We start from the raw sequence: 25,774 nt of genomic DNA on the forward strand, positions 1-25,774 counted from the left end.
ATACATGTTTACATAATCTGAAAGATGTATATATCTGTATGTGGAGTAAGTTTTACTGGTTTATTGAGAAAGATCAATTATGAAATCAGTTCTTTAATTTGTATTATATCAAAATATATAATTTTGAATGGAGGAAGTAGTATGTCAACCTGTTTATCAGTTGCTTCATTTAATCCAAACTCTGAGATTGTAATATATACCAGTATAGATTAATAATCCATTCTATACACAACCCAACACTATACACTTCCTTTTCAAGTATGTATTAAGTACTCTTATTTTTCCAAAGAAAAGCATAAAATTATCTTTATCTCTTTAATATATTTATATACATCTATATCTGTCTATACACACACATATGCCCACACTTTGAAACCTACTTTTAAAAACTCTTGCCTTATTATCAAGATATGTTTAAAATGTATGATACACTATATAGGATGTGCATGAATATACATAAATATACATATATTTGAATATATGGTGTATACACCTATAGTTCTTTCCAGTGCACAAAGTGACTAATATGAAATTAGATTAGTTATGTTGTAGTGTTAGAGTAATCATCACTTCCAAATGCAAAGCTTTCATTAATTTTTAATTTTGACGAAATCTTATTTTGCTTTATATACCATTTAACTTTATGTGCTAATTTTAATCCCCCCCCAACAAACCTAGTTATTCTATCCCTAGATATAAATATTTTTACTGTATTCTTATTGTTTGTCGTTATTTTAACTGGATTTTATAGTATGTTTCAATGGAAACTAAACCATACCTGTATTTTAATATGAAGATATTATTTTAACAGTTATGTTGCTATTTAAGCGTGTTCTAACAGCATGTTGCTATTTCAAGTATCTTCTAACTGTACATTGCTATTTCCACTGCATTCTAATTATATATTCTCACTGCAAATGTCTAATAATATTCTAACAGTTTCTAAGTATTTTATAGGGTGTTCCATAAAGAGTGCCGAATTTGAATTGGGCAACACTTTTGTGTTTTGAAGTTTGAAGGCATGCTTTTATCACATTTGCTATCTCTTTTCACTCCGGTTAACAGTTTTTTGCTTGTTTTTCAGAATAGTGTGCAGTGTGTCATGGAGCAGTTTACAACTGAGCAACGCGTTCTCATCGTGAAGATATTTTCCCAAAATGGAAAAAGTGCAATGCAAACAGCTCGAACATTCTGTACCATTTTGGGGGAGAAATGAAGCACCCAACAAGTTTACAGTTTGCAGACAAATAATGAAGTTTAAAACAGCTGGTTTAGTTGCAATGGCCAAATCACCTGGGTGGAATTGTTCTTGTTGGACAGAGCAACAAATTGCTGTTGTGTGAGACAGTGTTACTCTGCGGCCAGGAAAATTGATTTGTTGGCATTCGCAGCAGTTGGGCATCCCGACCACTTCATTACATTGAATTTTACATTAAGATCTCCACATGCATGTGTACAAAATTCAACTTACACAGTATCTTCAGCCACCTGACCACAGGAGGCGGAGGAAATTTTTAGACTGGGTTGTGGAGAGACTTGCAGCTGATGAAAATTTTGCAAAGAAAATCATCTTCAGTGACGAGGCCCACTTCCACTTGAGTGGATTTGTCAATAAACAGAACTGCAAGATTTAAGGAAATGAAAATCCTCAAATAACGCAAGAGCATGAAATGCACCCACTGAAAGCAACTGTGTGGTGTGGTTTTTGGGCAGGTGGAGTGCTTGGACCATTCTTCTTTGAAAATGATGAGGGGAATGCAGTTACCATTAATGGAGAATGTTACAGAGACATGATATTTGCTCAGTTATGGCTGAAGTTGGAAGATATGGAGATAGGCAAACTCTGGTTTCAGCAGGATGGAGTGACCTGTCACACTTTGTGCCAAACGCTTCCATTACTCCATGAAAAATTTCTGCAAAAAGCGATAGATATCCTTGCATGGTGACCAGCAATAGCCACTAAGGTCCTGCAATCTTATCCTTTGTGATTTCTTCTAATGGGGGTAAGTGAAATCACAGGTATACATCAAGAAACCACACACAATTCCTGAACTCAAGGCTGAAATCAGGCGTGTGATTGGAAGCATCGGGTCACACATCTGTGAGAGAGTTTTCGGAAATTTCAAGGAGTGCATAAATGTATGCAGACTTAGTGCAGGTGGCCATATGACCAACATTGTGTTCCATACCTAAACGAGAGACACAACTCATTAGAAATATGCAGAATATAACATGTTTATAAGAACTTGTTTTAATTATTCACCTTTCAAATTCAGCACCATTTATGGAACGCCCAGTATTTTTTGACTGTTTCACAAATGATTACAACAATTCTGTTTTATGTATATATTCTAACATCATATCCTAATATTAGGTTTTCAATAAATTAGCTCTTTCAAAATCATGATTGCTGTGACATTTATATGGCTACCTGTTAATATTAATTAAATGAAATTAAGCTAATGGGAAAGCATTTAGACAGCCACTCAACTTATTAGAAATCTGTTAAATCACACCCTATCTTCTTCAAAAAGTGAAAGACACATTAGTTACTGTATTCCTAGAAAACCCTAAAAAGATGAGATGATCCTGACTGGAATGTTTTTGTTCAGAGTTGATCTGAGGTTAAATAACTAAATGAACTGTTATAATAGCTAGAAATAACAGAGTACTGCTTTAAAATAGGAAGAACATGTTTGATAATTTAGTTTTGAATAAATAATTTCTGAAAAAAATTTGAGAGTATTTTTTATCATGTTTGTTCATTCAGAGCTTATGTAGGGTTAAACAAGAACTAAATGAAATACATATAACATCATTTTATGTCAGTCCTTTCATGCTTTCATGTGCTGGGCAGATCTTAAACACACATAACATTTTGACCTTTGTCATCTACTTTGTGAGGTTCAGTCTCTCGAGATCAGCTTTCCACACTTCTTGCCATGTCTTTCTTCATCAGCTTCCTGCAGCAGTTTTCTTTCAGTTGGACCCATCTCCAATGCTAATTAAGTCATCTAGGAAATGGAAGCTATCAACAACTTCTAGGGAGCTTTCTGATAACTTGAAAGTATTTATTTCATGGGTACACCTACTGTTAACTACCTTTATGAAGTTTTTCCTTCCCTGTTAAGCTTGTTAATGATTCTACTGCATCTCTTGTGAAACTATTTGATATACAAAACTGAGTTTCTACCTGCTATTCTTTTGTATATTGAATAAAGCCATGTCCTTCGTAGTCACTGAGTCCTCTCTTCCTTGAAAGCTAAAACTTGTCTCAGCTTGGTTTACTTTGAGGCCTCTTGATTCTTGGCTTTATTTCCTCATTTGAAATTTTTTTCCTAATATTTCAATTAATTCAGCTTTGCAAACTAAGTCATTGGCATGAAGAAGTTTCCATGGACTGTCAGTCTTAAACTCCCTTGTTATGGGACTTGAACTCACAGAAAACTATAACAGGAGGGAGTTGAGAACCGAGCTCTGATGGACACTTACATATTTTCTTTGCTCGACTTGTTACTAGCTTTCTCCTTACTGACGGCATCTCTTAACATTGCTTGCATGATTCTCACAAGTTATTCATTGACACGTACCTTTCACAGCAATCATTAGACAAAAGACCTTCAGACAAACAAAAGCTTACACTTACATAAGAACTTCTGTAGCTGTCTCACTCAGAAAAGGGTGTCAGTATCACTTCATTCAGGCACAAGCTTGGGTCTACGTGAAGGAGAGATCTACATGTATTCTCATTCAGCAACCTTTTATAACAATATTTCCATGTATCTTCTGATTGTCAAAAGATAAAGATGAGGCATACTACAAATAAGTGAACTAACAATTCCTGACTGGTTTAATGACATATAAAATTTTGGGGTATTGTTCTCTTATTTAAGAAACAAATGAAAATAAAAGGCTTAAAAAACAAAATCACTTACCTGAAATACAGTGAGTAGTGATTGCCAGAAAGTGTCAAAGTTGCTACGAGGTTTATCCTGTGTCTCATCAAAATTAAATTTACCTCCAAACAGTTGCATTCCCAACAAAGCAAATATGACAATAAACAAGAACAGCAGCAGCAATAAACTAGCAATTGAGCGCATACTGTTCAACAAGGAGGCTACTAGATTTCTCAATGATGTCCAGTATCTGCAATTTACAAAGGAATATATATTTTTTATTCTTCTATCACTCTAAGGATTCAAGATATTTATACGACAGTTAAATAAATTTAGACATTTAATTTTTGTTTTATTCAATAGGCCTACTGAATATTTCAACAACAGAAAGATATATGGAAAAAAAAAGATGCCAATAAACTTTATGAGGACTAACCTAGGATACATATCTATATTTGTAAAAACTGAGTGCAGAAGCAAATACAAATAGCATGTATAAAAGAAAAAGAAAATGGGGAAATAACATTTCTGTGGTAGCTGAAAAATATAATAAACCAGGTTGAAGTAAAGTCTGCTTTTGTTTTAAGGGCTGTAGCAGTATATTTAACTTTATTCTGTGTTATATGGTACCATTCAATCAATAATATATTTCATTTTATACAAATATGATACATATAGATAACTGCCTGATTTCTACATTTTGAATATACATACGTGTGTGTGTGTGTGTGTGTGTGTGTGTGTGTGTGTGTTATATATAATGAATGATTATTCCTATGAATTTAGAGAATGTGAAAAGAGAATCATTATGAAATATATGCCATTTTTTCCATGGTTATGTTAACTTAAAAGAAATAAGATATCTACAAGCAAACAAGAAATTAAAATTAAAAAATTATAAAATTTCAGATTATAAATCTAATTTTTATAGATAAAACTTTTGTTAATATTTACACCTATTTAAGGCAGTGAATGGGCAGAAACATTAGCATGCTTAGCGGCATTTTGTTTGTCCTTATGTTCTGAGCTCAAATTCTGCCAAGTTGACTTTGTTTTCCATTCCTTTGGGATCAATAAAATAAGTACCAGTTGAGCACTGGGATCAATGCAATTGACTTAGCCCCTCTCTCGAAATGCTGGCCTTGTGTTTGAAACTAATATTTACATCTATTGCTGTCAGTTTGATATCTGACCATCAGTTGTTAGCCTTACAGCACTGGACTCAAACTAAGGGTTACTGTTGCCTGTTACTATTACCTTATTTTAATTTATTAAAAGCTGAAATATTGAATCAAAATTATGTTGTGAACTTGATTCTTGATGTTTGAGGAGAATCTGAATACATAAAATTTTGGAATATTTGTTGCTGCTTAAATGAGAAAAGAGATCATAGGAAGCCAAGTTGATTGAGAGGTTAGTAATTTATATTTTGTCACCAGTATGATGTTGTGTGTATGACTACATCATTTAAATTACAATGGCTGAGTGCTCCTAATAGTTAGCAGGTACAACAGAGTGATATAATTTTCTGCTATAAGTAGTAGTTGCATTGTAATACTAACAACACCCTGGGGAGTGGGAAATGTCTCTTATCCACTTAATACCAGAAATAAAATCCAAAAGATTAGCCATAACTCAGTAAACCACAGTGTTAGAGAATAAAAATTAAAATTTTCATAATAAATTTCCAATAGCACCGTTTTTATTAAATATATTTTTTCTGTTTGTAAAATGATAATTTGTAAAGGATTACTGAGCTGCAACAATCACCATAGAAACCAGACAGATAAGTAGTGACACTATGTCAATCAAAGTCTGTAATTTAACTCATTAGTTTTGGTATGAGAGAGGATGTTTTTACCTAATAACTTCTGCTGTTATGTGGAGAATGTAATTGTCAGATGAAAACCAATATATTTCTATCGACTAAGTGAAGATCACATTGTATAGAAGATTAAACACTGGTTTTAGTATAATACTTTCATATTATTATGCTTGGTTAGCTCAAGGTCAGCTTTGATTCAGCTGACCTATAATTAAAGAAGTTCAAATCATGACCATTCCATCATGTTTTTTTTAGACATAGTTTATGTAGGATTACATTGCATTTGTTAAAAAGGAATAGTAAGATTTGAGAGAAATTTGACAGCTATTTATAATAGATGAAGTGATTTTACAGAGGTTCCCCTATGTAATTTTGACTGTGATCATCTGAAAGTCTTGTTTACAAAAAATCAAGTGATAAGGATACTAAATTGAAGGGAGACAGACTACAGTAAAAAGGGGTCACAACATATCCTAAACCCCCATCCCAATTAAATTATAACTGTAAAGGAAAATTAACAAAGAAATAGATTGTATTTATAAATTTTCTTTGAAATTTATAATGGATAATAATCTTGTTCACTTTGTGACTATAATAGTTAATATATTTGACAATTATATACTAAAATCAGAGATGTATATAAAATAAGGACTAGTAATTAATTGTAATTTAGATGGTTGAATTGATAAGACATTAGATTTACAAATGGAAGAAATAACATGAATGATTCTCAACATATTTTCCTTTGAAAATCCTGTAGAAGGCTCACCAATAATCATCTACAATTTATAGTAGATTTTTCAATATATCAAGAATAACTCAGTTGATTTTAATGCTACACACAATGAAGAGTTCTTTTTGAATTGGTACAAGACTGCAAATTATAATGGACAGTATAGTCATTTGAATCATCCTTAGTACAAACTATATTTGCTAGTGTGCATTTAAAAATTTTTAATGTATCAAAAAATTACCCTGTGTCTAATACAGTTGTATTACAGATAGGAGATTGAGTGCTGTATGCTAGGGAGCTAGAAGGCACAATAATTATTGAAGATAATAGAGTATTGAAAACAAGCCAAAATACCACAGTCTGTGTTAGCACAAACTTGTGAAAAATTGCTTACAGTATGTTGGTAGGTGCAGGAGTGGCTGTGTGGTAAGTAGCTTGCCTACCAACCACATGGTTCTGGGTTCAGTCCCACTGCATGGCACCTTGGGCAAGTGTCTTCTACTATAGCCTCGGGCCGACCAAAGCCTTGTGAGTGGATTTAGTAGACGGAAACTGAAAGAAGCCTGTCGTATATGTGTATATATATATATATATATATATGTATGTGTGTTTGTGTGTCTGTGTTTGTCCCCCCATCATTGCTTGACAACCGATGCTGGCGTGTTTACGTCCCCGTAACTTAGCGGTTCGGCAAAAAGACACCAATAGAATAAGTACTAGGCTTCCAAAGAATAAGTCCTGGGGTCGATTTACTTGACTAAAAGGCGGTGCTCCAGCATGGCCACAGTCAAATGACTGAAACAAGTAAAAGAGTTATATTATATTTCCTTCCTTCGCATGCGTAACCTATAACTGATATGTACCATATTATTTAATGACTTATTTTTAAAGAACATTTATTAATTGCTTGATGACAAATTCTTCAAGAAAGAAGAAAGTAATGTTAACAATCTTTCCTTCACCTGTCAGCTATTTGCAGATAGTGGATGACAACAAAATCTCAGTGGTGGTGCACCCTGATAGCTGATTGCAGTTATGTAAAACATTACAGCCAGAAATACAAACTTTACATCTTGCATGGCAATTCTCTTGACCAAATGAGAATCAACTATACAGATGAACTGAATGAATAAAAGAACTACTTTAAAATATCTTTCAATCAGTGTACTAAATATACTTTTTCCACAAAATATACTTCTTAAAGTATTTCATGTGAAAGCACGTCTTATATGCTGGCATATACAGCAACTTGCATTTATAAACCTGTATGTCGTCACTTGACATGGTCGCACTCCCCAAAAATGGAATGATCATGCCTTGTATGCCCATGGTTTACAAGTTAGCTCAGTCAAGGTTGACATGGAACTAAACAACAACAATAAAACAATCAGCATTTATTTATTTGTTCCCTAGAAGGATGAAAGTTATTCTGGCAGTATTTGAACATGGAACATAGAGTAGAGGGGTGGCTAGTAAAGTTTGTGGTGCCAATGTCAGATCTCATTTTGATATTATTTTCTTGAAAAAAAAAAAAAAATTGAAGGTTGAAAAAACTTACCGTGTTGCTTTGAACACACGAAGTAAGCGTGCACACCTGAGCACACTCACACCCAATGGTTTGATTAAATTTGTATGAATCAGGATAACCTCAACAATACTACAAATTACAACAAAGCTGTCAAAACGGTTGAAAAGGGAAACGAAATAACTTTCGAAACCCAAGCTGTACATTTTCAATAACATCTCACAGGTGAACACAACAACAAAAAATAGATTGGCAACTTCTGCAAAATAAATAAATAAATAAAAATAAGAAATAAATAAATGAAGGAAAATTGAAATTTTAATTTTAAAATGGAAACAAGAAAACAACACAAATTTCTTTTGACACTTGGACCAAAATATCAAATATCAGAAATACAGTTTCAACTTCAGATATATTTGCCTCAATCTCCTTGTAACTGGAGAGGAATTAATTAAATATGAGCCACTGGATGTACAGTTTGAGCAATAGTGATACATGAGAAAGAGAATAATCCTCAGTCATTGTGGGCAAGAAAGGTATTTGGTGTTGTGTGGTTATATAATATAGTTAGATGGTAAGTACCCACAATAGGTGAAAGTAATTAAAGGTCATCATTAGTGCTTTACATTTGTTTTCCATGCTGGCATGGGTTGGATGGATCATTACTACTATTCTAATTAGGTCATCTAGATCAGTGCTACTCAAAGTGGTGGTCCATCAGCTGCTGGTATGCAGTGAGTTTCCAGAAAAGAAAGAAACATTATAAAATGCTTATGTAATATTGTATTATTTGTTTACAAAATAAATATAAGATACAAAAAATTGTCAACTTTTATTATGTTCATTATATATATTGTTTCCAGTATAAATTAATATTACTAAGAAATATTACCGGTCCCTGACACATTGGAAAAAAAAAACTGCCAGTATGCCAAATCAGATAGTTTGAGAAGCACTGATCTAGATAACAAAAACTATCTACTACTTCTAGGAAGCTTCCTAGGCATTTCAGAACATCAGATTTCCATGTGCTCTTATTATTTATTGCTCCTGCACATCTGCCCCAAACAAATTCTGCTTTCCCTGTCAACCTTCCTTTGATTTCACTGCACCTCTTATGTGTCCATAGTTTCTACTGAGCACACTGCATGGAATTTCTACCTACACCTTGTCTACATATGGAACAGGGCCATTTACAAGAAGAGACTAGTGTTCTGTTTGTTTTCCTGCTAATTAGAACTTTAGTCTTGACTAAGTTAACCTTAAGACCCTTTGATGCCAGGCTTTGCTTCCCATACTTGAAACTAATTCCAATTCTTCGATACTTTCAGCTATAATAACAAGGTTATCAGCATAGAGGAGTTCTTATAGGCAATAGGTTTTACATTCCATAGTCCTGGAGGACTATGATAAATAAAAGGGGTCTGATAATTGAACCCTGACGAACTGCTACATCATCATCAGCATCCTTTAACATGTGCTTCTCATGCTGGCCTGGGTTAGACGGTTTGACTAGAACCGGTAAGTCGGAGAGTTGAACCAAGTTCCAGTTTGATTTGGCATGGTTCCTATGGATGGATGTCCTTCCTAATGCCAACCACTCCAAGAGCGTAATGGGTGCTTTTTACCAGCAAGCGCCATGACTATGATTTCATGGGTGCCATTTACATGACACTGGCAATGGCCAAGACTATGTTTTCACTTGGCTTGACAAGTCTTCTCAAGCACAGCATATCACCAAGGGTCACAGTCATTCGTCATTGCCTCTGTGAGGCCCAACATTCAAAGATCATGCTACTGGGAATGGACACAATTATGATTTCATGGGTGCTATTTACATGACACCAGCAACAGCTATGACTATGATTTCACTTGGTTTGATGAGTCTTCTCAAGCACAGCATATTACCAAAGGTCTTGATCATTAGTCATCACTTTTGTGAGGCCCAACATTCAAAGATCATGCTTCACCATCTCGTCTCATGTCTTCCTGGGTCTACCTCTTCCACTGGTTCCCTCCACAATTAGACATCAATACTTCTTTACAGAGCTGTCCTTGTCCATACACATCACATGACCACACCAGCACATTTGTCTTTTTTGCATACCACATCTGATGCCTCTTATGCTCAGGTTTTCTCTCAAGACACTTACACTTTGTCACACATGCACACTGACATTACACATCCAGCGAAGCATATTAACTTCATTTCTTTCAAGTGTTTGCATGTTCTGTGCAGTCATAGCCCATGTTTCAGTGCTGTGGAGCATGACTGTTTGCACACAGGCATCATACAGTCTGCCTTTCATTCTGAGGGAGAGGCCCTTTGTCACCAACAGAGGTAGAAACTCTCTGAACTTTGCCCAACCTATTCTTATTGTAGCAGCTACACTCTCAGAGTATCCACCTCCACTACTGACTTTGTCAGCTAGATAATGCAAGCTATCAACTACTTCTGGGTATCTCCCTTGGCATTTGATTGAGTCTATATTCTGTACGTTTCTAGTGTTTATTCTACCTGTACATCTGCTACACACAAAGATTATTTTCCTTGTTAGCCTTCCTCTGATATTGTTGTACCTCTTATGTGTCCATAGCTGGCACCAGGTACATCTTATGGACTTTCTGCTTATATCTTTTCTATGTATTGAGCAGGGCCATCTACCTGAAGGGATTTGTGATTAGTCTGTTTTCCTACTTACTAAGACTTTGGTTTTACAACTGTACCCATTATACGTATATATCATCATTTAACCTTTTTCCATGCAGGCATGGGTTGGACACACAAACACACACACATCAGGTAAGGAGATTAGGTTTGTTTATTCACTTTACTATTGATATCTAGTTTATCAGCTGTGACAACTGGAATAAGTAGCTGTTTTGATGGTAGATAGATATATGATAAAGGAATGCACTTAATAAATGTCTGGAAAATAGTGCTTACCTTGGAACTGGTCAAGCCATGACGGCTGTAGATAATGTTCTGATGTAAGAACTCCAGTGTTTAGAAACACCATCACAATTACAACCCAGTAAAATGCTTGTGATTTCACTAAGCGTCGACAAAGTCTCCGGCAACGACGATTCCATTTTTGAAATCGGCGACTGTAATTTACAAACATGAAAATTTTGAGAAAAATAACTAAGTCACAGAACTGACATAATAATATATATATACATACCTGGCAAGTAATTACAAAATACAAAAACATATATTAGCCATTATCTTTTTTGTATTCATATGACAATGCTGTACATATTAGATGCATTATAATTACCAGTAAATTAAGATGTTGCATGTTTTTGTTCTGGTCTTCTCAGTATCAAGTAATAGTATAATTTGTATCAAATTTTATAAAACACCATAAAGTAGAAAAAAAAATAACATTAAGACAAAAGGCCAATTTTAAAAAGAAAGTGGTGTATAATGGGTTAATCTGATTCACTAATGCTAGTTTCGCTATTAAAATGTCCTGAAACATCACCACCTTACCATTTTGGATTGAACAATGTAAATGAGAGGCTGTAGCTAAAGGTACTGAAACTTTGTCAGTAACTGGCTATCATGAAAATTGGACATGAACTATTCTGATCATAACTTAGTTTTTATCTTCTTTGGCAGGTTTAAAGTACCAAAATAGATAACACTAAGCCAATGAGGGAACTTTATATAGTTGTTTGACCCAGTAAAAATAACAAACAAATCTTCAAATTACATTGTTTCCATTAGATAAGACAGTTGTAGATCTACAAATTTTGAGAAAAGGTTGAAAGTTTTTGGTCATGGACTTGCTCAGTCAGAGCTGATCTGCTACTAAACAACAAGTACACATGTTAACAATAATTTGAAAAACAAACCAGAAATTAAAGCATTTTGTCCTATTGTCAAGAAAAGAGGTATTAAATGTTTGAACATCATTTTAAAACAGTAGACTTTATACCTTTTTACACTCCACCAGGTCTGTTGTATTTCTCCACTGTCTAAATCTTCGTTCTTTTCTGATGATTCCGTGTCACTTGGTTTATCTACAAAAAATAAAAATGAAATACAGTTTCCAGGGTTTCGTTGGCTAGCTGTACTGAATTTTAACTCTTTTCAAGCAGAAAAGTATCCTATTTTTCAAAGGAAAGAAGGTTGGACATTAGACAAGTTCTAAATGAGTTATGGGTTGCAGTTTATCAATACTTTATTTCACTGACCTCACAGAAATGGAAACCAAATTTTTTTAGATGAAATGTAGTGGGATAACTCCTTCACTCCAACTTTGTCTTGAAATTCATCAACCACAGTCCTATTAATAACAATACTATTGATACTGCAGCTATTATCACTACAACTACTACTATGCACAAGGCTACAAAATGTGAGAGAGGTTCAGTTAATTTAATCACCCTTAGTACTTGATTGGTGCTTAATTTATCAATTCTGAAAAGACGAAAGGTAAAAGTGGTCTCAGCAAAATTTGAACTGACAACTTAAAGGAACTTAACTAAATAGCACAATATTTTGTTTCATGCTCTTCTAATTTTTCAGTTTCCTCATCCTACTATTAATAACAATGGTTTTAAATTTTGGTACAAAATAATATTAGTGTGGCAGGTTTAGTTAATTACATTGCCCCGGAACTCAACTGGTACTTATTTTATTAACCCTGAAAGGATGAATGGCAAAGTTGACCTCAGCAGAATTTGAACTTAGAACATAAAGAGTCAGAAAAACTGCTGCAAAGCACTTTGTTTGATTTGCTAACAATTCTGCTAGCTTACCTAAACTTATACAAAGCAAACATTGTATAGTAGAGTAAAACTTCCAGCAAATCAATTCCGTTATTTTAATCATCAGTTGAAGCCATTTCACTTCATCTTGGTCACCAATTTACTAATATCATTAGAAAGAACATCACATGATTTTATTTTTATTTTTCCTCCAAAAATCCAATATTTTTGCAAGGAAATCTATACATATAAATTCATGTTCTTGGTGAAACTATGTAAGGTAGATGTTTTAGAGATAGCAAATGTTGTGGGCTTAGCAGCTCCTTTGCAAAATACCAGATTGGGATGGCTATGTAGTTTATACAAAAGATGAAAGAATTCAAAGGTCTCTGCTCTATAAAGAATGATGTTCTGAGAAAAGATCTTATAAACTGAAGTTAAACTGGACTTGAAGAAAAGCAATATTCATGTAGAACATTTGGAAATTATTGCAGATGATAGGATATCATGGAGAGAAAATATACTGAATATATCCATGCATTTAAGAGAGTCACATTAAACATGCAAAATCAAAATGATATGCAAAGGAAAAAAAAGAAACCTTCAAATGTTCAATGTATTATTGAGACTGGTTCTTCTTAGCTACTCAAGGATAATAAGCCAAATCAAGCTAATAAATCTGAAAGAATGCAGGTCTACCAATCATGGTCTACTGAAAAGACACATATCTGTACCCAATGCCAAATGTCATGATTCTGTACTGTCAGAAACATTTTTGTCAACAGTTGTGGTAAAAGTTGCAGATCATCAACTGGGCTGAAAAGCCATCCTCACTTAGCAGCTCATTAACAAGCAATGGTCATGCTCAATATTATGTTGACTTACACACATACACACACACACAAAACACTATATCATAATCCTCACGATTTCGTTTTAATGTCCACTTTCATGCTTATATGAGTCAGATGAAATTTACTGAGGTAGATTTTTCTACTGTTAGATGCTCTTCCTGTTATCAATGCTTACCCTTTTCAGAGCAAGTGACATTTCCCCAAGACCTTCAAACAACAAACAGCCCAATGTCCAGACATGTTTCTACAACACATTGTAAAACATGACACCATTTACTGAGACATGCAAACAACATCAAACAATGGGAATGCAAATGCATGTATGTTAGCACGTATGTACACACACATGCACATATGTATATATTTATGTATGCATGTATGTACACACGTGTGTATATGGCAGGCGTTTTGCACATTCTGTCTTCTAATTCTACTCACAGAGCATTGGTTAGCCCAAGACCATAGTGAAAGTTACCTGTTTACAGTGCCATGCAATAAGACTGGACCTTAATGATTACAAAGTGGACTTCCTAAAAACATGGCCATGCCCGCACCCTCTTAGCTATACACATACAAATGTGTGTACACACACACACACACATTAACACTAAAAATTGCTTTTGTAAAGCAAAGAAGGAATTTGTATGGATCTTATAGAAATGTGATTGAATTTTCAAGAGGTTCTTTGTTTAAGATGGACAGCTTTAGGTTCCATTATGCTGGGCTGTTTCCATCTCAATAATCAATCCTAACAGAAAAACATTATTCAAAAGAAAAAGAAAAAGGACTGAATTGGTTATCTATAATACTGAAACCGAAAAAAAAAAGAGAAAAAAATTATTAAATGGATATTAAATGGGAGTAAATATTAGTTTTTATTTGAATTTTATATTTTCTTTAACTGTATTAATCATTTAAATGATAAAGAAATTATAGTAACATATCTATTTCTGAATGTAACTTGATATGACACTGTCACCTTCTATAAGGGGGGGGGGGATATAGTGTGTTGCCTTCTTCAAATAGGCAATGAAGCTTAAGATTTTTCAGGCTAATATTAAATGAATATTGTGACATTTATTACTTACCCATTAGTACTGAGGAAATAAATGAAATTAAATTGGTTATAGTTGGATACAAAATCTAAGGCATTAAATTTAGCTTGCTGAGATTTTAATATAACTTTATGGAGCCAAGCACAGACAATATATGAACTATTCTCTCTTTTACTCTTTTACTTGTTTCGAGGGCCAAGGTTTTCATGTGTTGGCACTAACACAATAAACTCTCAATCCTTGTGTCACTCTGTAAAAACGTGCATGTGTGTGTGCTTATGTTTGTCCCACACTCCTGTCTGACAACTGATGTTGGCTTTTCATCCTCGTAAATTAGCAGTTCAGCAAAAGAGACTGAAATAATAAACATCAGACTTAAAAATAAGTACTGGGGTCAATTTGTCTGATTAAACTCTTGGCTGCAGTTCAATGATTGAACCAAATAAAAGAAAAGATAAAAGATTCTTCTAAACACACACACAAACACACAACATTCTAAATGAAGGTTTTAAAAGAAATTGTTTAAGCATTTATAATAAATATAAATGAAGTCATACTATGCCTGGGAGTTGTGCCCTCTTCTTCTCCTTCTTCATTCTCAGGGTCAATATCCTCTACAAGTAGAAAAATCACACAATATTTCAGGTAAAATCTAAGGTGGATCATGAATCTAAGAATATAATAAAATATTTTCATGTGTCAGAATTTCATATATACTAAAAACAATTGCTTAAGAATTATCATGAACACACAGTCAAAGTAAAGCAAATTAAATCTTTTTCTTCGCTATTTACATAATAGGTATTATAAATAACATTTGATACAACAAACAACTGGAAATATCAGTGGCTGCAGACAGACAATACTAAATCTGTCTTTGCTTATTCAGCACATCGTCATTAATGTCCATCTTCCATACTGGCATGGGTTGAATGGTTTGACAGAAGCTGGCAAACCAGAGAGCTGCAACAGGTGCCATTGTCTGCTTTGGCATGGTTTCTATGGCTGGTTGCCTTTCTTAACACCAGCCACTTCACTGGACACTTTTTATGTGACACCAGCACCAGTGGGGTTGCAAAGTGACTTGTGAAATAAAGACATCTCACATGGAAAAAGGAGTTGTACTGAGGGAGGTGACTTTGTGCTAGTTGAGAGGTTAAAGTATAATAGAAGGATAGAGATAGACATCTTACAATAGAGATACTTGGCTACCCCAGTCGGAAAAGAAAGAAGAGGATTGAAAGATATATATATATATATATATATATATAGAGAGAGAGAGAGAGAGAGAGAAATACATCAGAACATACACACAAGGTAGTAGAGGCAATGTGATGCTGAGGGGATAGAGGGATGTTTCATGAGGTACTGTGGGGGGAATGTAAAATGTACTGAGGGGATAGGGTGGTGTGGGGAGATTTTAGAGGTTGGAATAAGTGACTGTAACAAATGATGATGAGAGAAATTAGATGTGTGTGGAGGGGGGGATAGGGAAAAGGTGACTGCAGCAAGTGATGATGAGATAAGTTGGAGTGGCTGGTGGAGGGTGGCTATGATAGATATATGAGGGCGTGGAGAACTTGCAGGTAGGCACATGAGGGAGAGTGGACTGACCTGCAATGGGTAGTGATCATGGGTGATGAGAAGTGGGTGTTAGCAAGAAAAGTTATTGAGGAGTCTTGGGAGGGGACACTTAGCTTGATGTGTCATCTCAAGCACAGCAAATTGTGAGATGCCATGGTCCCTAGTCATCTCCTCTGTGAGGCTCAACAACTGAAATCATTTCTCACTATTTCATCCCATGCCTTTTTGGATCTACCTCTTCCACAGGTTACCTTCACAATGAGAGATCAGCACTTTTTGATGCAGGTGTCCTTAACCATCCACATCACTAGACCATACTAATATAGTCTTTTCTCTTGCATACGACATATAACCTCTTATATCCAATTTTTCTCTTTAAAAATTTACATTTTGTATGCACACACTGACATTGCACATCCAGTGGAGCATGCTCGTTTCATTTCTTTCAAGCCTTTGCATGTCCTCTGTATTCACAGAACATGTCAAACAGATTGTGTGATGCAGTGAAAGGCAGATTATATAATGCAGTAGGAGAAGAGAATGCCAATCTTTTACAATTCTTTTCCTTTATAGAAATATACTGTTAATATAAAGAAATGCTTATCAATTATATAATGCCTTTACAGTATACTATGTACTTCATTGAGCTGTGCCTCTTTATTACCCATCTATAGCTACCTTGAAGTGACTCATTACAAATTAAATGTATTTGTCTTATCACAAGATGATAACAGTGGTGGGATTACAAACTACTGAATCTTTGGTAGGTAGTCTGAGTTCCTAACAAAATAGTTACCAGTAACTATATACTAAGCTCAAGTAATTTCTTTCATCATTAGTTAGGAAACATTTTTTCTCACAGATGATCAAAACTGGAACCACTTTCACAAACTATATAGTTGATATAAGATCTTCAAATAACTTTTTAGAAAATGGACAATTATTTTAGGACAATTACATTTATGATAACAGTTGATATGAAATTTAACCTACAAATAGTGTAAGTTTTGTGGAAAAAATACTGTTATTACAATATAAACCACCACAACTGTCACTACACACTGTGGAGCTAGATGCAAGGTTTGAAAGCGACAGACACCCCGTCCTAACTTATTAAACTAATAACTTTTGGAAAGGCAAAATAGTCCCAATTTTGTAAACCTCCTGCTTTCTTTTATGGCTCTAAGTTTTCATGCCAAAATCAGAGAAATTTGTATGATTATAACTCTTTTCAATCACTCATTAGGATACTATCTTCTCTTTTCTTAATGCCTTTAAATCTTCATGAGAAATTGAGAGTTTATTATCATAATTTCTGTTAATATTTCCATTTAAACAGCTTCACTTACTGAACCTTATAGATGAAACCACCATGATAATCCCAATGTATAAATGGATTTAAAATGTTTAAATCATCAGTAAAACTCTCTTACCAGCTTGTGTGATCCAGTCTAAATAACCTCTAAGGTCTTCCTCAATCTGCTGCTTTTCGCGAAGTTTCTGAAAATCACCTCTGGCTTTGGCCTTCTCTCTTTCTTTGGAAAACTCTCTGTGAAGCAAAACAGGGAATTTTCAAATTACTAGAGGAATCTACAACAATGGTTAAATTAACTACAACAGTGGCAACAACAACAACATAGAAGATAACAATGTAAAAAAAATCATACCAAGCAAACTAGGTCACTGAACACAGAAGACCTGATATTATGATTGTTGATAATGGAATAAATGAATAGTTTATAATCAATGTTACTATATCTGGAGAATACAATATGAATTTGAGAACTCTCAAGAAAGTGGAGAAACAGGGCAGGTATGATAACATTAATAGTTGACACATGAGTCCAAATTCCCCCCAAAGCTTTCATTCTATCTGAAACAACTTCAAATTGAAACAAACACCAAACACACACACACACACAAATCACTTCTAATATTCTAAAAGTACCTGCTTGTCTGAAGTGCTCAGACTTAACAGAAAGAGTGGTTTTCATTTCACAAGCATCAAAAATGGACAAAAACTAATGGTAATAAATGAAATTTTTTAAAAATTAGCTACGAGAGCAAAAAATTTCCAGTGTTTCAAAGCAATACCATAAAATATATATATTATATATGTGTGTGTGTGTGTGTGTGTGTGTGCACATTTGAGTGTATTTGTATACACAAATATAATAACCATAAATATAATAATTTTGTCTTAAATTCATGCTTATTTATTTTCTTTACTTTATTCAAGTTTATCGCTCCTTCCTTTAAAATTACGATTTAAGCATTTGCTGTCTCTTTCAACTATGTTACTGATTTAAGCATTTAAAACTCACGATTAAGCACTGCTGTCTTCAATTTGTTCTAAAAAAAACCCCCAAAGAATTATTCTCGCATGATGTACTAGTTGCCTGGCCCTCTCTCTCTTTCTGCCTCACTCTCTCTCTCCCCCTCTCTATCTTCGATTCCTACGGGACCCTAACTCTCTATATAAACCAGTTCAATATTCCACTTTCTCCTAATCGTCTTCCAATCTCTCTGCTGACAGAATTACGATGAAGTTCTCATGGCTGGTGGTACACTCGCCCTCCCACCCCCTCCACCAGAAGTTCTTATCCTTTGTCATCCTTGGTTGCCTCCCGTGAACACTCCTAGAGGCTTTATACCATCCCCTCCTCTACCTTGGGTAGTGCATAAAGATTGTGTAGTGCATGCAGGTTGTAGGTATTGTTTTGTTTATGAATTCTGCCAAATGCAAGGTTTCTTTTCAGGTACATGACACTGCTTTCCCCAATCCCAGGGTCACACAGGCCCACACCTCCCACACCATCAGAATTGGCACTCTCAACGTCGGCACACTGAAAGGTAGGTCTGGTGAGATTGTTGAGATGCTTGAACAGAGACGCGTAGATTTGTGCTGCATCCAAGAAGTAAGATGGAGAGGAGGTTCTCCGAGGTTCCTCACAGGCAAAGAACACAGCTACAAGATTTTCTGGGCAGGGAACACTAACGGGGTCGGGGGCATGGGAATACTTCTAGCAGAGAATTGGGTTGATAAGGTAATCAAAGTAGTCAGAGTATGTGACAGAGTACTTAAGATTAGACTAGTGCTTCATCATAGGTTAGCTATCATCATCTCAGCTAACAGCTCCATCTGAGCGGGATCAATGCCAGAGCAGCTGATTGGCTTCCATGCCGGTGGCACATAAAAAACATTTGAACATGATTGTTACCAGTGTCGCCACACTGGTACTTGTGCCGGTGGCACGTGAACAAAACATTTGAGTGAGGTCGTTGCCAGTGCCGCTGGATTGACTCCTGTGCAGGTGGCACGTAAAAAACACCATTTGAGCGTGGCTGTTGCCAGTATCGCCAGACTGGCCTTCGTGCTGGTGGCACGTAAAAGCATCCACTACACTTTTGGAGTGATTGGCGTTAGGAAGGGCATCCAGCTGTAGAAACTCTGCCAGATCAGACTGGAGCCTGGTGCAGCCATCTGGTTTGCCAGTCCTCAGTCAAATTGTCCAACCCATGGACAGCGGATGTTAAACGATGATGATGAAAATGATTATTGCTTGGATTCTTGCTGTTCTGTGTGAACCCCATGAATTCTTGAGGATAATAAACTGATGGTGTTTCTCTAAAATCATAAGTAACTATAATATTGATTCAAGGTGTCACAAGTTTAGGGGTAAGTATATAGTCATTTTAATCAACACCTGCCCTGTTAACTACTTTTATGAATCACACAGGAAAGAAATACTAAGTTGTTTTACATAAGACTTGATCAAAGAATGTAAAAGGTGGTAACTAAATACTTCAAAGAAGGACTTTACAATTCTGCAATCTACTGACTTTAACAACAATGAGCTAATGACAATAATTGGCTGCATACATTATTTATGAAGAAAAGATGGAATAGTCATAGCAGATTTATGACTACAAGTCATCAATGACAGTCCCACTTTTTATCATTGATCTGCTTGATTAGGACAAACCAGGGTTAATTAACAACACTGCCAACAACATTAATAGCAGTAAAGATTCAATAAAAATGGTAAGCATCAAAAACTTTTAAAACATTTTTTGTTTTTTTGGTGTCAGTTAAGAATTGATTGTAATAGACATTAAATAATCATTTAGATTGTTATTAATAAATACATATTTTGACATGTAAAATCAAAAGCAATGTTCAATATGTAATTAAACAGGACAGTACATAAATTTTTCCATTGATATCATTGATTAATTATAAACATCAGACATTTAAACTTCAAGAAAAAGCAGATTCATTAATTCTCATGTAGTTAACAAAAATATGATGATGATTATGTTTATTATCACTTTTATTCAAAAGATTAGCAGTAGCTGCAGCTGGCCGAGTTACTTAAATGAATAAAGGGGTCTAGATGTTATCACTGATATTGTGACGTGTTCATAGATTTAGACATTTTATTTATTCTTAAATAATCCAGTCCATCACTATTATTATTGATGCTAATAGCAGCAACACTAATAATCCTTTATTAACCACAAAAACTCCCAACCCACAACTAAGTCTTAAGTGTATATATATATGGGCAACACACACACACACACACACACACACACTAAATAAAAAAAATGTTAGTAAGTAAATGTATTTTAAAAAAGTTTGTTAAATTTTCAGATTAACACCTGCACGATTTTCACTACAGTGTTAGGGTTAGGTAGGTAATCGTGCGGGTGTTAATCTCAAGATTTACGAAAAGATTTTCCAAAAAACTCACAGTTTGTAGGGAATAAATGTTTGTCGATTGTATTTGAGAAAGATGTGTGGCTATTTTGTTTTTGTTGTTATGGTGAAGGGCGGAGTTTGAAATATGAAAATGAAACCATTAAAGTGAAAGTATCTGTCATTACAGTATGGAAATGTGATTGTTTCAGTTTTGATACTGAAAGAGTTTTCTTTTACTGTCAGTGTTTTTCCTTCCTTTCTTTTTGTATTTGTTGTTGGATCGTTCGTAAAGGTTCATAAGAGAAAGTAGGAGTTGAAAGGATTTGTAACGGTAGTAGAAAGAGGAAATTAGATTGTATTAGGGGGGAAAATGTTATTTTGTGTAGTTTAATGGATTTTATTCGTTTTTGTGTGTTATTTTGACGGAAAAAATGACGCTGTGACCTAAGTTATGGTATTTAGAATATTAATTCCGATTCTTTCATTCAAGAAATTTGGAATTGTGTAAATGTATGAATTTTCAACATACACACACACACTACATTTTAGGGACAAGTGAAAATATCTGAAATGAAAAGGCTCATCTCAATAGTTCCTACCAATTTTCATACTGTACTTTTTATGGACAAACAAAAATATCTGAAATTATAGACAATAGTTATAGATCCAATTTTTACTATGACTGCTAAAGAACTGAAAAAGGATGTTTAACAGTTGAATTATAGTAACACTTACCCACTCAAGACACCAAGTACAAGATTTAGAACAAAAAATGATCCAATAATGATCAAGCTGATAAAATAGATCCAAGGCCAGCTATTGCCCATAGCATCATTGATCTGGAAAGACAGAAAATCTAATGAAGTGTTGCAATAGAAATTTACCTTTAAGTTAAAGAAAGAAAACAAAAACTTAACAGTCATTAGAGTCTCATTAGAGATTCTATAAGGTGAGAGAGACAGAATGGGGCAGGGAGCAGTAGTTTAAACAAACAAACAAAAACAATTTAAGTGAATTCACATGCTTAGAGGAAGAAAAGTATGATTTTGATTTGCTATGGACATGCTTCAGTCTATTACACCTCAACAACAAAGCATAGTATATGATCAAACCTGCCAATCAAATGATATAGATTTTTTTTTACAGATTATTATATTTAAAAATATAATAAGCTAAAAGAAAATAACTTGAATGGACTGATGGCATGAATCTGAATTATGACGTTTAGCGGTTATGTACTGAATGTATAAAGCATTCAGCACAACTCTTAAACTTAATTTCCTAAATTTATGCCAGTGGTTTGTTTGAGTTATATACCTAAGCCCAATTAATTTTTGTTAATGCTGCAGATAAAAATTGAATTCAACAGTTATGAGAGAGAGAGAGAGAGAGAGAGAGAGAAAGAGAGAGTTTGTGTGTGTAGGAAACTAAGCTGATGAGACGTTTCACAAAAGTTTTAACAAAATTTGTGGTATTTGCTTGAAACTGAATCTTGTATATATCTATATCTACTGTCTGTCAGTACATCTATCAGATGGGACCTTAATGACTGCTATGAAGCAGGAAAGTATACTAGCCCCTATTCAATAAGATATTCAATACTTCATTTCATTTTACTATTTATATTATATATTCCATATTCTATATCCCACATTAATTTTATAAGAATATAAATAAGACATAAAAAACAGACAGAGTTGAAACTCTTTTAAATTATTTATATATATATATATATATATATATATATATATATATATATATATATATATATATATATATATATATATATATATATATATAAATCAAAATAAGCAACAAGGGTATCCAGAGGTAATGCAGTAGGATCGTTTCATGCAACTCCATTTAATTGAACAATGCAATCATTACATCAATTTAAAATGCAGAGCAATCCTCAGCTGCACAAAGACATAGAGTTTAATTAAATTAGAACAGATAGACACATTAGTATAATTATATCTAAAATCTCCAAGAAGTTAAGGAAATAGACAAAGAACATGCTGTCTTCACTATCATGCTAATGTGTCCATCTGTTCTAATTTAATTAAATTCTGTCTTTGTGCAGCTGAGGATTGCTCTGCATTTTAAACTGATGTAATGATTGCATTGTTTAATTAAATGGAGTTGCATAAACGATCGTACTGCATTACCTCTGAATATCCTTGTTGCTTATTTTGAATTTAATCAACTTACTTTGAAATTGTATGGATAATACCATATTAAATTCTGGTGCCTCAACTTAAGTACCATATTCATCTGAATCTATATCTATCTATATATATATATATATATATATATATATATATATATATATATACACACATACATACATATATATATACTGATAACTGAGTGATAGCCAAACAAAACCTGTTTTTTCTTTAATAAAGATTCATGTAATAATGATATTTCTTATGTGGAAACAAGTTTTCAGATATGTGAGGTATAGATTACTGAGATATTATGTTATCATTCTGGGAATGATAATGCATAAAGTATTAGAAATGTAAGCAAACTGTTAAAAGATACAATCAGAAAATGAAACTAAATCAAAGACAGGGTTCACTACCTTCTATACCAATTTAGAATTCCACTCTAAGTTGTTTAAAAAAAATTGTTTCTAAATATAAAGAAGAGATTCTCTGAGTAATGTATAGTCTACTGAATCAATTCCACTTTATTACTGTTGCTTATTTTATTGATAATGTAGGGACAAAAAATTAAGTTGACTCTACCAAAAGTTTGACTATGGATCTCATACTATTGAAGTTTGGATTTGGTAAAACATTTAGTATAAAAGTAAATGACTTAGCCACCTGCATTATCAGGCTAAGTATTTAACAGTTCTTAGTGTTTTATCTTCATGCTTTCAGAGCTCAAACCGTGTCTACTTTGCCACTGAGGTCAACAAAATAAGTACCGGGTATTGTGTCAATGAGAAAGATCAATATTACTATTGTTAGTGTGATGATGACATACACTACAGAACTGAATAATCAACAACTGAAATTTAAAGCTGAGTTTTAACTTCAGGTCAATCTCCATGAATAATAACTTTTAAAAGGGCAAATATACAACATTGTATTTAGTTTCTCTTTGATATACCAACTGTCATTATATATTTCACTGCAAAATACATTGTTATATGTCATTTAACAGCTTAATGTGCATTATTAAAAGATCACTTTCAGAAGATTTATCAGCATACAGTGTGTCAAGGGGAAGTTAGCCAAGCAGAGCTCATCCATCTAAAGCAGTGGTCTCTAAAGTGGATCTACTTAATGGTGTATCATAGGGAAATAATTCCAAAGAGATTGTTAGATCTATTGTTCCCTTTTAAAAATTTAATGAGATATTATCTTCTGGATAACGTTGTATGGTAGACGATATTAAATATAATTTGTAGATCCAAGGGTAAAGTGAGATAGGAAACAGGTTGAGAATAACAAGTCTGCAGACAATTAACTATGATCAGGATTGCAGGTACAAGGCACAAATGAATTGATTCAACAGAAAATTGACCTTTGTTGCAGACATGATTCATCAGGAGTTTACCAACTTTCTATTGCACTCACATTGTATCACTACAGTGGATTTAATTTGGTGTATTGCATAATGCAATAATCTATGTGAAAACATGTTATATGTGGCTTTACAAATTATGCCATTATAATGCTTCTATCATAACAACAGCTATTAGTATTAGCAGAATCATTAAAGCATCAGATGAAATGCCTTGTATTTGTTTCAGCTTTTAACAATGAGTTCAAAATCTTCAAAATCCTGCTGTGTTCAGTTTTATTATTAAAGATCAATAAAATGAAGTGCTAGTTAAGTACTGAGAACAAATTTCTGGCCTTGTAAAAAGTTATTTACAGTTCTTTGTTTTGAGTTTAAATTTCACTGAAATTAACTTTGTCTTTCATCATTTCAGGGTTGATAAAATAAAGTAGCAATCAAGTACTGGAGTTGATGGTATCAACTAACTCTTCTGACCCTAAATTAGAAATTAAAAAGGGTGTACATTAAGAGAATGATTAAAGCATCAGATAAAGTGTCTTGTGGTATTTCTGGCATTTTATGTTCTGCATTCAAATCTTGCCAAGTTTAACTTTGCATTTCATTCTTTCAGGAGTGATTTAACCAATTTTCACCCCAGCCCAAATATTAGGCCTTGTGCCTAGCTTATAAACAATTATAATTATTATTACGGTCAGCTTGAAGAGTTGTTAGCACACCAGGAAAAATGTTTAGCGGAATTTCTTTTGTCTTGACATTCTGAGTTCAAATTCCGCTGGGGTTGACTTTGCCTTACATCCTTTCAGAGTCGATAAATTAAGTACCAGTTGCGTACTGGGGTTGATCTAATTGACTGCCCCCTCCCCAAATTTAAGGCTTTGTGTCTATAGTAGAAATGATTATTATTATTATTTCAAATTCCGTTGAGGCTGACTTTGCCTTTTATCCTCTCAAGGTCAATAAAATAAGTACCAGTTGAGTAATGGGGCTGATGTAATTGACTTACTCCCTTCTCTTAAATTCTGGCCTTGTGCCAGCATTTGAAACCATTATTATTATTATTATCTCATGAAAACTCTCAGCTTATTTTGTTGAGAATGATTGAAAATGTCAGCTGTCCTCAGCCAGCAAACTAAGGTGGCACTTGTTTACTGATCAAAAACCCTGTGGAGGACTTTGCAGTTTGAAACAATGATGATTTTTGTAGGTGTTCTATCTTTACATTAGTTCCAATCTTTTTGAGCTGTGTTGGTAGTTGGGTATTGAGACTTCCAATTGTGCCAATCACTGTTGGTATCAACTCTACTCTCTTTATTATCCACAACCTGTATATTTTCCACT

At 34.0% G+C, this 25,774-nt stretch overlaps 1 protein-coding gene across 2 annotated transcripts in view; it reads right to left on the reverse strand.

Moving 5' to 3' along the window:
* The window catches only part of LOC106872359 (muscle calcium channel subunit alpha-1-like), a 437,934-nt gene that overhangs the window by 185,823 nt on the left and 226,337 nt on the right, over nt 1–25,774 (reverse strand). For both annotated transcript variants that reach the window (XM_089348768.1, XM_089348769.1), the window contains exons 8-14: nt 21,632–21,735; nt 17,625–17,740; nt 15,165–15,221; nt 11,924–12,008; nt 10,927–11,087; nt 8,013–8,238; nt 3,936–4,146 (exon numbers count right to left, since the gene is read on the reverse strand). In XM_089348768.1, the coding sequence (XP_089204894.1) occupies nt 3,936–4,146; nt 8,013–8,238; nt 10,927–11,087; nt 11,924–12,008; nt 15,165–15,221; nt 17,625–17,740; nt 21,632–21,735 (960 nt within the window). The remainder of the gene's footprint in view (nt 1–3,935; nt 4,147–8,012; nt 8,239–10,926; nt 11,088–11,923; nt 12,009–15,164; nt 15,222–17,624; nt 17,741–21,631; nt 21,736–25,774) is intronic.

Source organism: Octopus bimaculoides, chromosome 3 (genome assembly GCF_046866305.1).
Source record: "Octopus bimaculoides isolate indiv1 chromosome 3, ASM4686630v1, whole genome shotgun sequence".
NCBI classification, from domain to species: Eukaryota; Metazoa; Mollusca; class Cephalopoda; order Octopoda; family Octopodidae; genus Octopus; species Octopus bimaculoides.